The sequence below is a fragment of the Artemia franciscana genome, chromosome 17, assembly GCF_032884065.1.
Source record: "Artemia franciscana chromosome 17, ASM3288406v1, whole genome shotgun sequence".
NCBI classification, from domain to species: Eukaryota; Metazoa; Arthropoda; class Branchiopoda; order Anostraca; family Artemiidae; genus Artemia; species Artemia franciscana.
This window is the reverse complement of record NC_088879.1, coordinates 27,612,375-27,627,415: the sequence shown is the minus strand read 5'-3', so window position 1 is coordinate 27,627,415 and position 15,041 is coordinate 27,612,375. Positions and strand designations below refer to the sequence as shown.

The window sequence follows — 15,041 nt, the reverse complement described above, 5'->3', positions numbered from 1 at the left end:
AATTTGTCATATTAAGAAGCTAGATTAGAATGAAGCTAAGAATTTTTTTATGCTAAAAGGAGAGAAGCAGCTCGTCAAAATTTGGAGATTATTACCAAATCAATTTGTCTATTAAGAAGCTAGATTAGAATGAAGCTAAGATATTTTTATGATAGAGTTGGCTTAGCGTTCAAAAAACAAATAGTCTTACGTTAATTGGATAGCAGGTGGGAGGCATCCCTCTGTCTCGTAAGTTAAAACTTCTTTTAGTACTTAAACCGGGAAACCTGATTACAGACAAAGATACTTTGTTGATCAAATTAACGGGTTATATTTACACTAAATCTTTGATTTTTGAGCAGGGGGAACAAACAAGGAGGGAAAACAAAGTTATTAGTCGTTACTGAATCATGAAAAACGAATTTATTTTTCAAAAGAAAAAGCGTATTTATTTTCAATACAATTAAAAGACAAAGGATAAATTGAATTTTACCCTGAAATAGTTAGAATCATGTAACTTATTTATGCGTCAAATGAAGTTCCAGGTAATATTTTCCCTATAGCAAATAAAAAATGGTAAAAAAGGAATATTTCGACCATAATAATGAATTTTTTTGGAGAGTCTGGCTCTCCCTAATAGGAACAGATGTAACCCCAGGCTATAGACTGAAAGTTTACTGATTGTTCGGTTTTTCTTCGAAGATACCTTATTATCATATATAATTCTCAAAAAATGTAGCTATGTTACTTCTTACAAACAGAGTGCTCAAACTCTCCAAAAGAATTCTAATTGAGCTACTTTTTTGCTATATTGGAAAAGAGTTAGGTTTTGAAAATGAAACTGTCAGAAACTGGTCTACATACTTGTTCTTGGAGGCTATTTTGAAGCACTTATCGTGCCTATTTTATCATGCTTTAAGGAAATAAGTGTGAATCTACGTTCTTGGGATCCAAACACAATCCTGTATTATGAATTTATTATACGATTGCGGCCTGGATTTCTAATTATTGCCCTGGAGCGTTTACCCTCACCGAAAGTCTCAAGCAGCGGAATAATGGAAAATCCTTAATTCGTTATCTATGTTCTTCTTTGAAAAAAAAATATTTCATAATTTTGTTATTTAACCTTATAAAGAATATTTCTAAGCTTAAATACTTGCACATAAAGCTTAAAATGAAGCTGGAGCAGACATAGATTTGACCAAAGGTTTCTGAAGATGACAAGGAAAACGGAAAGTAAGCATCCCCAAGAGGTATGGGGCAAAGCGGATGACATATTAGAGGCAAAATTTAATGGGGAAACACAATACTTGTGGAAAACAAGATGTATTTTTTTTCAATAAAAACTAAATGTTTTTCCTATTTAGGGGATATTTTGACCAGTTCTTTCCATCCGCAAAGTAGGGTCAGGTTGAATGAAGATGTGACCTTACTACAGACCTGTCGAGACCAGCAGCCACCAAGTATGGCAAAATCGTCGTTCCCTCCACTGCCTCACAACAAAACAGGGAGATTAAACCCCTTTCAGCCCACCAGCCTAAGGAGAACACGCTCGCCATGCAAGATGGACTTGCCCATCCTAAGGTAAGTACAATTATTGATATTTCTTGTAAAGGTTATTTTTTCAGCATGGAAAAATTGAGTTAGATCCTGTTGGTTCTAAAAATAATCCATTCTTTCGGCTTAATAAAGGGATCTCACGATAGTTTTGAGAGTGTTTGAGGACCCTATCGAACCGCCAAAAGAAATAGCTTAAAGTAAGAATTATTTTCGCCTTAATCAAGGGGGAATAACTAGAATCCTACTTTTTGAAAAGTTCTTCCTGAGATCAGCAGTGCTTTGAAAATTTGCATTTTGAACATCCTGCGTTCTAGTGTTGAAGACGTAGCGTTTGACTGTTGTCTCTGAGAAAAAGGATTTGAGGGTGCTAATCTTCTGATTAATATTCTTCCTTTTCCGCTTAATATAAATTCTTTTTCAGCTTAAAATCGTAAGTTTTTCAAGGAAATAACAACTGTCACTCTTTGTCAACCCGCACCAAAAATGCCAGTATGGATCAACCACACACTTGCTGATTTTTATGGTGAAAAACGCCACAATAATGGACGCCAACAATCCCTTTGTAAGTGTTTATTTAAGACTTAATTTAAAGAGGAAACCTTGGGAAGAGATATTAAAAAAAAGAGTCTTGTTTTAAGTTTAATAACAGGAAGAAAAGGTCAGAAGGGTAACTTAGCCATATTAATGGGGTATTTTCTTACACTTAAATTCTTAGATCGCAGTGGGGGGTCTATAGATGTGTAGGGTCACTTTGGATCCACATATGGAATAATTTATGGTCATTACATCTTTAGCTGATAATGTAGTCTCAATACATTCGAAGGGTCACTCTGGGTGCATATATGGAATAATTTTATGGTAATTACAAATTTAGGTGATTATGTGGCTTCAACACATCCCAAGAGTCACATTGCCCCCTCAAACAGCTTCATAATAATAATACTTTCTTTTTTAAGCCCAATATAAATTCTTTTTCAGGGTGAATTCAAAAGTATTTCGATGAGCTAATAAGCTCTTATTATTTTGTACGTTCACATTCCGGCATTACCTTGCTATCAGCGCATGGACGGATGATAGATAGACGTGTCTATTAATAAATTAACTAAAATCATTTTTATATTATCCTAATAAGGTCTCTCACTCAAGAGGACTATCCGTCTTGGCTTTTTCTACAATTAGCCATGGATTGATCCCCACAACTACTTGATTTTATTTCAAAATCAACGGTTGTTATCCGTCAATAGCAAAATTCTATTCTGTGTTTACATGTCATTTTCGACCCTTTCAGCGAGATGCCTAATATAAAAAATATTCCTGTTTGTATTGATATTGATTGCAATCTTTTTGCTCTTGGACCACGGCAATTTCGTAATGGAATTGACTATTACAGGGTCATTCGTTAAATCTGGTTATGGTTTTAGCAATTGGTTTGCTAAGTGGTTTTGCTCTGCGCTATGCCTGAATAAGAAATATATTGCGCTGGTTGCCGTATTTTGCGTCCTGTAAAGTTCACAGTTATTATAAAGACAGCGGTTCAAAAAATCTCAGATCCAGCGCGTGGTCTCTTGGCAATTGATTGAAATCATGACAAAAGGGTAAAGGTTTAAAAGGGCAAGAAACAACTCATCATTCATCAGTCGCAACTCATGCTGAAAGTATAAAACATCGCTCTTGTCAAAGAAGAAATAGAAACCGAGGGTAAAGATTGTTATATCGAAAACGGACTTTTTTCCTTAGAAATTCCATATTTACCACATGAGGAATATCATCCATCAGCCAACTCATGTCTAAATCTTTTCAATACAGATAATGTTTATGTGAGTGTAAAACATGGTTACTACCAGCTTCCCCCTTGTGCGTGCTCTTGAACGAAAAGCCACTCATGAACACATTCACCACTACAGTTTAAAACACTTTCAATATATTCCAGTCAACACTTTGTATTTGGAACTCTATCAGTTAACATTAAAAAGTAATTTGGGTGATCTTCTAGCAACATCAAAAGGTTTGGCTGTGATTAAATGTCATTTTTAACCCACTCAGCGAGATGGACAATAATAAAAAATAATTTTTTTCATGAGGTTCATGGTATGTTGCTAATCTTAGACCATGACAAGTAGGTTGTGGGATGGACTGTTAAAAAAAGGCGTTCGTCAATATTCGGTTACGGTCTTGGCAATTGGTTTGCCAAGTTTTTTCACTCTGCACTACCCCTGACTAAAAAATATATTGCTCTGATCGGCATAAGCTTTGCTACCTCTGCACTGGATAATTTGGTCTTTGGGAAGAATTTTAAAGGAAGTGTTTCGCAAAATCTTAAGTCCAGGGTACAATCCCTCGGTGAGCGATTGAAGTTAGGACAAAGCGAAAAAGTTTAAGAAGAGGGAGAAATACCTCATCACTCTCAGGTAAGAACTCAGGTCAGAAGCATAAAACATCAATCTTGTCAAATAAGAAAAAGAAACCAAGAATAAAATTTGTTAGAACTAAAAAGGTATTTTTTCCTAGAAGTGACATATTCACAATATAAAAAATCTCATCATTCGATCACCTCATCTCTTAGACATTTTCAAAACAAAAAATGTTGATGTGAGTGTAAAATAATGGTTACTATGAACAATTTTATCTACAACAACCGTTCCTGGAAACAGTACATAATCAGGTTTATTCCTGTGAAGACTATTTCATAGATTTACTTCCACTTTTATAGATTTGCAGGTAAATGTCAAAAGGCCTAACAAAGAAGAACCAAGTAAAGCCTAGGGCTTACCTTATGAAAAGTATGTACTACACAGTTTGTTTAGAAAAATCACTGTCTATATAAATGGAACGTCGGTGGGTATACGCCATAATCTTTCAAATTATGCAAGTTATATACAGTTCATGTTGATGACTTCAAGCGTCCTATAAGCTATTGAGAGGTTTGGTTATTGGATATGAATATAAAATGTGCACTGACACTACCAATATACATAGAGCCGTGACAACTAAAGATCTAAATTTAGTTCTGAAATTAAATCATGAAAAATTTAATATACCCCAAGGGTTGCCTCCTAGTGTTATCACTGAAAAAAGGTGCAACTCTCTCCAACCAATTTTATTTTGCGAGACTTACTTGGTACAGTACTTAATGTAACAGTTTCTCTCACATCAGCAATACTTCATGTACACAAACAACAGGCTATGCGTTATGGTGCTTTGGTAATTGATAAATCAAGAGCCAGTGGAAATAATATCAAACTGCTCGTTCCGCATACAATCACGAATCAAATAAATACTGCTATTGGTACACGTACCTACACTGATTCATTATTTATCAATGACAAAATACCTTCAAAACTTGCTTTGGATTTTGTAAAAGTACTAGTACTATAGGGTGATGGATAAATTCTCCACATATATTTGAAATGTTTGAACTTTCATCTCTTCTAAGTAAAGTAAATGGAATTCCACTCTAAATTTTATTTTTTGACGAATCCTATAAGATCTAATTTGAAGTGACAATGTAATTCCTAGATCGAAATGTGTATCTATTTGAAACTAGCATACTTGAAACTAGTAATTTGCTGTCTAAAAAAGAACAACCCCATATTAAAGACTAGATTTGACGACTGGCTCGTAAGGTTCAAGCTTGATATTAAAGTGCTCACACTGATAAATATAAAAATAAATCGCCATAGCCGAATGGGTAGAGCGGCACCTTCAAATTACGGGAGCGGAGGTACCATTTCCTACTAGTCTGTGCGAGGCTGGTGAATCATAACTAATAAGACTATATCAATCAAAATAATAACAGATTAAAATTAACATAGTGTAAATCGTGAGAAATGAGATGTTATTCCATTTAGACTTATAAATACTAGTACTATTTTACAGTAAAACAACACAAATATAAATAGATTCGCTTAATTTTTTTTTCAAATCTTTTACAAACAAGAAAAGGTGAGTTGTATTTAACAATACAACTCATGAATCGCAATATTTGCAAAAACAAAATAGAAGAACCACGGATTACCTAGAAATGACTCGCAAGGCCTCTGAGCAGAAATTGTTCGCCCGGGTAAAGCGTTCCCTGAATATACGTTAGAATATACGATACAAAAAGTTTAGACCCTAAAAATGACTGTTGTTGTTGGTATTTGTTTCTTATTTAACAATACAACACATGAATCGCAATCATTTCAAAAACAAAAAAGAAGAGCCACAGATTACCTACAAATGACTCGCTAGACCTCTGAGCAGAATTTGTTCGCCCATGTAGAGCAGTTACCTAAATATACGTTAAAGAAGAACCACAGATTACCTAGAAATGACTCGCAAGGCCTCTGAGCAGAAATTGTTCGCCCGGGTAAAGCGGTTCCCTGAATATACGTTAGAATATATGATACAAAAAGTTTAGACTCTAAAAATGACTGTTGTTGTTGGTATTTGTTTTTTATTTAACAATACAACACATGAATCGTAATCTTTGCAAAACAAAAAACAAAAACCACAGATTACATAGAAATGACTCGCTAGGCCTCTGAGCAGAAATTGTTCGCCAAGGTTGAGGGGTTCCCTGAACATACGTTAGAATATACGATACAAAAAGTTTAGACTCTAAAAATGACTGTTGTTGTTGGTATTGTTTTTTTATTTAACAATACAGCACATGAATCGGAATCCTTATAAAAACAAAAAAGAAGAACCACAGATTACCTAGAAATGACTTGCTGGGCCTCTGAGCAGAAATTGTTCGCCCGGGTACAGCAGTTTCCTGAATATAAGTTAGAAGATAAAAGATAGAATACGTTAGAAGTCTTTGATTAAAGTCAGTTGTTTTCGCGGCGCTCTTGAAGGAGCAAGTACATTGGTGTTATTGATGCTACTGAAAGACAAAAGTAGTTGAAGTGTATAATGAAGTTTAGGCCGAAAACATTTGAAGGGACTTTGAACATAGACTAATCAAAGACTAACTTTAAAGTTAGTTTTTGATCTAAGACAATTGCTTAGGCGGCGCTATTGAAGGAGCAAGTAAACTTTTGCTATAGATGCGATTGAAAGGCCAAGACAATTTTAACTGTACAATTGAGTTGGGCCTGACATCATATGAAGAGGATTTGGACATGGACAAATCAAAGACTAATTTTAAAGTAAGTCTTTGATTTAAGTCAGCTATTTATGCGGTGCTATTGAAGGAACAAGCAGAATTGCGGTGTAGATGCTATTGAAAGACAAAGGTATTTGAACTGTCCAATGGAGTGGAGCCCGAAAATATATGAAGACGATTTGGACATCAGCTTTTATCATAAATTGCTGGTAAAGTGCCCCTAATAGAATATATTGAATGACACGCCATCTTTTTGGAAATCAGGAATGAGTGTGAGTCCACTGTTGATGAGTGAGTCCACTGTTGAATGATTTTGGCTTAGCTGATGAGCCAATAAATAAAGTCAAAAATATTGACTTGTGAGAAAAGTTATAAGTAATATTATAAGCCCTCAGTATATTTGACCAATCAAGGCGATGCCCCGTGGACTGAAGAATCAATTCCGGCATAGGAGAATTAATCATTTAAAACTGTATGTTTCTTGGTTGCTTACAACTTGATTTAATTGCCGGAATGGTCAACTAAAATATCTTGGGGGCTTATAATGTCACTTTGGTTACAATTTTTGATTTTATTTATTGGATAAGATAAATACGAGTCAAGTGGTGGTATTTATTTATTACCGATAGATGGAAATCAAGGATATGGCCAACTTAATCTTTTCTCTTTTTCTTTTTTTTTTATAAAAGATGCAATCAGCTTGGCGCTATTAGAAAAAGGAAACGAGTTTCTTACCAAGAATATTATTTTACTTTAAAAAAAAATTATTATAATATATATATATTTATTTATATATATATATATATATATATATAAATATATATATATATATATATATATATATATATATATATATATAGATATATATATATATACATATATATATATATATATATATATATATATATATATATATATATATATATATATATATATATATATATATATATATATATATATATATATATATATATATATATATATATATATATATATATATATATATATATATATATATATATATATATATATATAAAAGACGGCAGCAGCACCCGGTATTCCCAAGCGGTCACCCATCCAAGTACTGACCGGGCCCGACGTTGTGTGATTTCCAGGATCTGAAGAGACTGGGTACTTTCAACTTGGTATGGCCGTTGGCTGAAACATTTTGTAACAAAATGATTGTTGGTCTACAAACTGAAAAGGAATAAAATGCCTAGTTTTAGAGTCATGAACCAAGGTTTTTAGTAGACAAATATTTAAAAAGATTCAAAACTGCTTATTAATTCTTTTTCTTAAAACAAACTCTTATTCCTTCTGAAAAAATGACAAGCCCCCCAAAATATTTCTACCTTTGAGATGACTACCCTATGGCTTTCTAGGCTAGTTAGATCAGTCGAATTAGAGGGTCTTTGAAACTTTATTAATTGTAACAAAATAGCTTAGCCTCAAATATATATTTAGATTATGTTGGGGTATAATTTAAGTCTTTTTAAGGAAAATATCTCCCCAGGCTCCGGTAAATTCGTGTCCTTTGCTACTAGATAAATGTGAAAGTTTTCCTTTTCAAATTCAGCATCCTCAATTTTATAGCTTTTTCCATTCCGGGAGTGGTTAGATGCTACAGAGTGATTCAATGAATTTGTGGCCCTGAAAAGGGCTGTTGGTTAATTTAGGGTAGGTCTTGGAGCTAAAATTAGATTCATGTAGGCCTTTGCCGGTTTTTCAGTCTTCTTTGGTAGAAGGACTGCTTGAATATTGGGCAAAACGTCTCCTTGTGCGATGGTAACCCCCCACAGTAGCTTGTTCAGTTCTTCATCGTTTCTAATGGCTAGCTGAAGGTGACGAGGAATGATACGAGTTATTTTGTTATCTCGTGCAGCATTACCAGCAAGCTCATCAATACTTCAGAACCGCTGCAAGGTAAACGGGTGCCTCTGCACCAATTTGCTCTGCATATTTGCCCTTTCTCAGAAGACGGAGGATTTTTCCCACTGGGAATTGGAGACCTACCCTGTTTGAACGGGACTTTGCGTTTCCCTTCATATTTCCAGCTTTCCCTCTTCCTGACATGGTTTCTAGGTTACAGAATTCACTCGGACTCTTCTCGATCACGAACAAATTGAAAATGATGCCTATTCTTGAAAGCGCAAATAATTTATACTCCGGCCAGCGAACTGAGTTCCTCTGGCAAAAGAATTGTGCGCGAACTGTGGTTGGTATATAAACGGGTCAAATTTTGTAAACGCTATTCATTTGACAATTGGATTCACTGCTTCCAGATGTAGCATAAATAAGCGGAACGTAGCATAATTAGGAACCAAAAGGATCCAAGCATAATCCTCCTTAAGATAGCATAATCGGAGCATAATTTAAGACGATGTAGAACAACTCATAAATTCACATCAATAAAACGAACACAAAAGATGGTTATGGTTATCAATCAAGATGGTTCGCCTTTGTAAATGTGTCAAATACTTTTTTTTTTCCGATTAGACTAATTTGTGATTTCTATTGTTTGGTATTACACAAACTCAAAAATATACTCCAGTAAGGGACACTCCTCAGGTTACAAAATCGTTTAGTTTTAAGTGGTATGTATATTGAATTTTTATATAGGCTGTGATTAAAACAAATAAAAACAATTCGTTTCCGCTCCCTTCCCTCCCTCGGCATCTCGAAACCTTACAGCGTAATTCTTGTCTTTTTAAATTTTAGGTGTCGTTTCTTATTGCTTTATCTTCTGTGTTTTTAGTTGGAGTCTCGGAATTAATTTCAGTGCGATTTTGCAAACACACATGCCTGTATGTTACATTGTCTGAAAGCACTTCTACTGGATTTCACTAATAAAAAACAAAAGTAGACATCGTGGATCTAAATTCCTAGCAAAAAAGGTGTTTAAAGGTGTTTATTGACATTGAACACTAGTTTCGACGGATTTCCACTATTTCCTGCCCCTTTGCTGGCAAATTACTATGGATGAAGCAATGAAAAAATGTCTAACTATAGAAAAATGACCTGTCTATCCTTTAGTTTAGGTTTCGTTCCTCAAAAGCTTACCTCCTAATCAAAAATTCGAATAAAGCCTTTTCAAACAAACACAGGCACAGCCAAAATTCCTTAGTTTGCGCACACAGAGAAATGTTAACCCGGGTACGGCGGTTACCAACTTTGAAAATAAGCATGTATTCAGTATTTAGTCGCACTAGTGACAGAAAAAATTAAAGAAGAGTTGGAAATGTCTGAAGTTGAAGCTGAAGTGGCACCAGCATCTTTAGAATCCCAGACCATGGCTTCACCAGCCAAGAAGGAAAAGAAAGCACAGGCTCCAAAACCAGCTAAAAAGGTCACGGCAACAGGAAACCACCCAAAATACACGGAAATGATCACCAACTCCATTGCTGACCAGAAAGAACTTGGGGGAATTAGCCTACAGGCCATTCTCAAATACATAATGGGCAATTTCCAGGTTGGCAATGATGCCAAAGTTGTGAATATGCATCTTAAGCAAGCTTTGAAGCGTTGCCTTGCGAATAGAATTGTTATAAATCCCGAAGGTACTGGCGTAACTGGTTCTTTCAAGCTTGCAAAGCCTGTTAAGGCCGAAAATTCCAAGGCTGTAAAGCAGGCCAAGCCCACAGCTAAGAAAACCTAAGAAAAGCTAAGCTAAGAAGAAAAGAGAAGCTAAGAAAACCAGCCAAGAAAACAGCCTAACCTGCTGCAGTTAAAAAGTCAAGTTCACCCAAAAAGGCTAACAAGCCACTGGCTGGTAGCAAAAAAACCTGTAATGGTTTTCAAGAAACCCACTGTTGCCAAAAGAGCAGTAGCAGCAAAGAAATCGACACCCAAGAAGGGGCCGTCAGTCAAGAAAGCTCCCGCAAGGAAAGTGACATCTAAAAAGTCAGTAGCTAAGAAACCAGCTAAAAAGTAATGGTGCAATAATTTATCCTGCAATATCAAGGGCTATCAAAGCAAATGCTCGGGACATATTTGTAGCAAACTATATCTTTTGTTCGCTGTCGCGATTTTGTGACAAACACGGCTTCAATATTCTTTCTTTCTTTCTTATTTCTTTCAATCATTCTTTCTTCAATCTATTCCGCTTTTTTGTTGTCTTGACATCACTGACACAATAAAAAATTCTTTCTGAGCCTGCGTTCGAATGCGGTAGGGAGAGCACCCTCTCGGCAAGTTCTGCCAGATCTGGAAAACTCTTTCGTCGGTAAAGTTTCTCATTTTGAGTATTTTTCTCCACATCCAGTCTGTAGTAATTTTTCTCACATCTATCTTTTCAGAGTCACAAAAAGCATGTGGCAGATTGCGCCACTGGGAGTCAATATCTGTGAGTTTTTGAATGATACTTGGAAATCGGTTCACTACGACACCTAGTGACGGAATACTGGTTCTTTTAGTTCCCAGGGCCATCTTGGGATTAACAAACTGAAGGGACTCCAAAAAAGGATCACCCTGCGGGAAGCGCTTGAGCGTCTGTGTCGCTGCGGTAATGTAGAAACCTAAGCACCTAAACGCTGTGAAGAAAATTTGACTTTAGTTTGGTCGAAAATTATAACCATCTTGAATGATATAAATAACCATCTTAACTTGATGAACCATCTTTTTAGTTCGTTTTATTGATGTGGCTTTATGAGTTGTTGTACATCGTCTTAAATTGCGTTACGATTATGCTACCTTAAGGAGGATTATGCTTGGATGCTTTTGTTTCCTAATTATGCTACAGCAACACTGAAAAGAATGAACAACCGAATCAATACCCAGTGGCTATATCTATATGGAGCGCCAGCCGCGCGAAAGAGTCACATTTTGACGGGAAAGACTTTATTAATATAAATTGAGCGGGCTTTGAAGGAAATTTCTTAGTTTGACAAAAACTTTACAGCTGTTGACGACTCCACTGAATTTAATATGACAGGAAGAGGAAAAGGAGGAAAGGGGCTTGGAAAAGAAGGCGCAAAACGTCATCGCAAAGTTCTTCGTGACATTATCCAGGGTATCACAAAACCAGCTATCAGAAGACTGGCTTGCCGCGGTGGTGTAAAACGTATATCTGGCCTAATTTACGAGGAAACCAGAGGTGTTCTTAAAGTTTTTCTTGAAAATGTTATTCGTGATGCTGTCACCTACACAGAACATGCCAAGAGAAAGACAGTAACTGCAATGGATGTAGTCTACGCTCTGAAGCGTCAAGGTCGTACATTGTATGGCTTTGGTGGTTAATGGTCCCCCTGAACTGTCCCCCTACCCAACTGCGTTTTTAAAGGCCACCAAATCCTTTAGACACTTTCTAGCTCAGGTTTTTGAGCCTTTTCTTTGTTGTGCCTTTAAAATGTCGGTAAATACTTTTCTTTTTTCGTCTCAGGTATAATATCTGATTAGAAATATGCAAACAAATTTTCCATTGCTATTTTACTGTATTTAGCTTTTCCTTGCATATTTTTGAATAAAGTTGCGTATTCACACCATGGAATTAATCAAAGAAATAATTGTTACTATTTAACTGCACAAGCACATTCTTTCATGTTTGAATGAAGATAGTAGGAACGGAGGAAAATGGGTTCCTACTCTTTGCTAAATTGCCGCTAGACCTTACAATTTGGACAAAAGTATTGCATTAGCTATTTGCAGTTAATAAACAAGTATGAAAAGCTGGCAAAATTTTAGCTAGCAAATGAATTTCCTTGTAAACTGACTCTGAGAATGAAGCCCAAAATCATGAGTTTCAAACTACAACAAAAGGCATCCGACTGTCTTTAATTTAGAGGTCGGGAAATAACAGCAAATCAACTTTTAGCTGGTATTCATTTCAATGCTTTTCTTTTGTGCATTTCAATGCTAAGCATTGAGCATATTAGTTTGTTCCAACGCTGCTTTTGGTCTTTTAAAATACAAAACACCATAAGCCTATAAAATTGAGTTTATCTGTGATTATGTAGTGACAATTTGTTGCCGTTTTTTTAAAATTTATTTATTTATGATTTATAATGTTGCTTTTTTAAGCAAAACTTGAAAATATACTGTAGAAAGGGACATTTTTCCCGTTTAAAACAATTCCTTTATCAGTGGAACGTATATTAAACCTTTAAGATAGCCTGAGATCGAAAAAAAAGTGGGTTATGCCTTTTTCACTTTGGAAAAAAATTGTTGCGCTTTGTGTTTTTTTTAATTTTATTTATGATTTCTCATGTTTTTTTTTAAGCAAAACTTGAAAATATACTATGGAAAGGAACATTTTTCTAGTTTAAAACAATTCCTTTTTTGTGTAGAACGAATATTAAACTTTCAGATATCCTGGGATCGAAACAAATAAAATGCAGTTTGCTTCAACTTTGCGTCCCCCCCTGCATCTCAAAAATATTATAACACCATTTTTATCTTTTCAAATATAATGCTAAAATAAGGTAAAGTTTGTTTTTATTTGAATGCAAATTTGATATACAACCACAAAGTTTCAATATTTTGGGCCCTTGGAAATAAAAGACTATAAGTAATAAAAGCCTTTGTTGCGAAAAAAATGTATCCAAGTTTTTTGTTACTCATCTCTGGTTGAAAACTGTCATGCTAAAGGGGTTCTAATAAAAAGGAAAAAAAAAGAAAAGAAATTCAGAGATGCTTGCTTTTAAAATCCTCCTTATCCTCCTCATATCATCCCTGTACTACCACTAATAGAGTCTTCAATACCAAAATCTAAAAGGCAGACATTCCTTATTTACGTATTCATATAAATATAATGATTGTAAATGTGTCAAATATTTTTTTTTACGATTAGGCTAATTTGTGATTTCTTTTGTTTGATATTAAACAAACTCAAAAATATACTCCAGCAAGGGACACTCCTCAGGTTACAAATAATTTAGTTTTAAGTGGTATGTATATTGAACTTTTATATAGGCTGTGATTAAAACAAATAAAAACAATTCAATTCCACCTCCCCTCCCTCGGCATCTCGAAACCTTACAACGTAATTCTTGTCTTTTTAAATACAATACTAGAATAAAATGAAATTTATTTTCATTGGAATACGAGTTTGACACTTTTAACCTCAAATTTAGGTGTCGTTAATCTTCTGTGTTTTTAGTTGGAGTCTCGGAATTAATTTCAGTGCGATTTTGCAAACACACATGCATGTATGTTACATTGTCTGAAAGCACTTGTACTGGATTTCACTAATAAAAAATAAAAAGTGGACATCGTGGATCTAAATTCCTTGCAAAAAGGTGTTTATTTACATTGAACACTAGTTTTGACGGATTTCCACAATTCTATGCCCATCTGCTGGCAAATTACCATGAATGAAGCAATGAAAAAAATATCTAACTATAGAAAAATGACCTGTCTGTCCTTTAGTTTAGCTTTCAACCCTCTAAAGCTTACCTCCTAATCAAAAATTCGAATAAAGCCTTTTCAGACAAACACAAGCACGGCCGAAATTCCTTAGCTCACGCACACAGAAAAATGTTAACCCGGGTACGGCGGTTTCCAAATTTGAAAATAAGCATGTATTCAGTATTTAGTTGCACTAGTGACAGAGAAAAGTAGAGAAGAGTTGAAATTGTCGGGAATTGAAGATGAAGTGGCACCAGCATCTGTAGAATCCCAGTGCATGGCTTTACCAGCCAAGAAGGAAAAGAAAGCAAAGGCTCCAAAACCAGCTAAGGCTGCAAAACCTTTATTAAATGAAACTAGTAAATTTTATAAAAACTCATTGCATCATTGTATCGGATTTTTCTGGTACTCAAGATATGAGTATTGTACGAACAGGCAAAGTACGTTTACAGTGTACCGTTGCCGAACCATTGGAGGAAAGTATAGCATTAATCTCGCTAAATCAATTTTGAAAATTACTCCTGATGGCAGTGATCTCTTAGCCTTCGCAACATAAACACACATCAAATAATCAATGTATTCAATTTGGATCACTATATGTCCAAATAAGAATCCTGTTGCACAGCATCAGGTTTCCTCGACCGTATTCAAAGCTTTAACAATTCCCTTATCGTTGTTAATAATAGCTTATCAAGTGTAAAGACGGGGCATCGCCTATGCATCTTTCAAACAGAGAAGAATATTGAATTTTTCGATCCTGTTAGCCTACTGTATACCTTCTACACGCTTCACATCAAAAACTTTCTTGGGCAAAGGGAAGAATCTATAATGCAAAATCAAAAGCAAGTAAAAGATTTATCAACTAAAAGTTATGATTTTCATGCACTATAATATTTAAGTTTTCCATGTCATGGATATATTTATGGGGAATTTTTCAGCATTTATGCAGACAATCCTCGATTAAAAATTTCCTAGTTGAAAATGGTCGTTCTTACCTGTATAGTATAAATTTATGTGCTCTAAGAGTGAACTGTTTTAAAAATGTTTCGTAAACTTTTTAATTAATAAAATC

The 15,041-nt window shown here is 35.0% G+C and overlaps 2 protein-coding genes and 1 pseudogene across 2 annotated transcripts; 2 read left to right on the top strand and 1 right to left on the bottom strand.

Moving 5' to 3' along the window:
- Nucleotides 1-7,668: 7,668 nt before the first annotated feature.
- LOC136038294 (5S ribosomal RNA) lies at nucleotides 7,669-7,787 on the bottom strand (annotated as a pseudogene).
- Nucleotides 7,788-9,866: 2,079 nt separating this feature from the next.
- Nucleotides 9,867-10,283, top strand: LOC136037524 (histone H1-delta-like). The gene has a single exon (XM_065720245.1). It carries the CDS (start codon nucleotides 9,867-9,869, stop codon nucleotides 10,281-10,283), a length of 417 nt encoding a protein of 138 aa, XP_065576317.1.
- A 1,145-nt stretch (nucleotides 10,284-11,428) lies between these two features.
- LOC136037620 (histone H4-like) lies at nucleotides 11,429-12,503 on the top strand. The gene has a single exon (XM_065720335.1). It carries the CDS (start codon nucleotides 11,552-11,554, stop codon nucleotides 11,861-11,863), a length of 312 nt encoding a protein of 103 aa, XP_065576407.1. The 5' UTR covers nucleotides 11,429-11,551; the 3' UTR covers nucleotides 11,864-12,503.
- The last annotated feature ends 2,538 nt before the right edge of the window (nucleotides 12,504-15,041 follow it).

Excerpts from the sequence above, each read along its gene's own strand:
- LOC136037620 (XM_065720335.1), top strand. The coding sequence starts at position 11,552 with ATGACAGGAAGAGGAAAAGGAGGAAAGGGGCTTGGAAAAGAAGGCGCA.
- LOC136037524 (XM_065720245.1), top strand. The coding sequence starts at position 9,867 with ATGTCTGAAGTTGAAGCTGAAGTGGCACCAGCATCTTTAGAATCCCAG.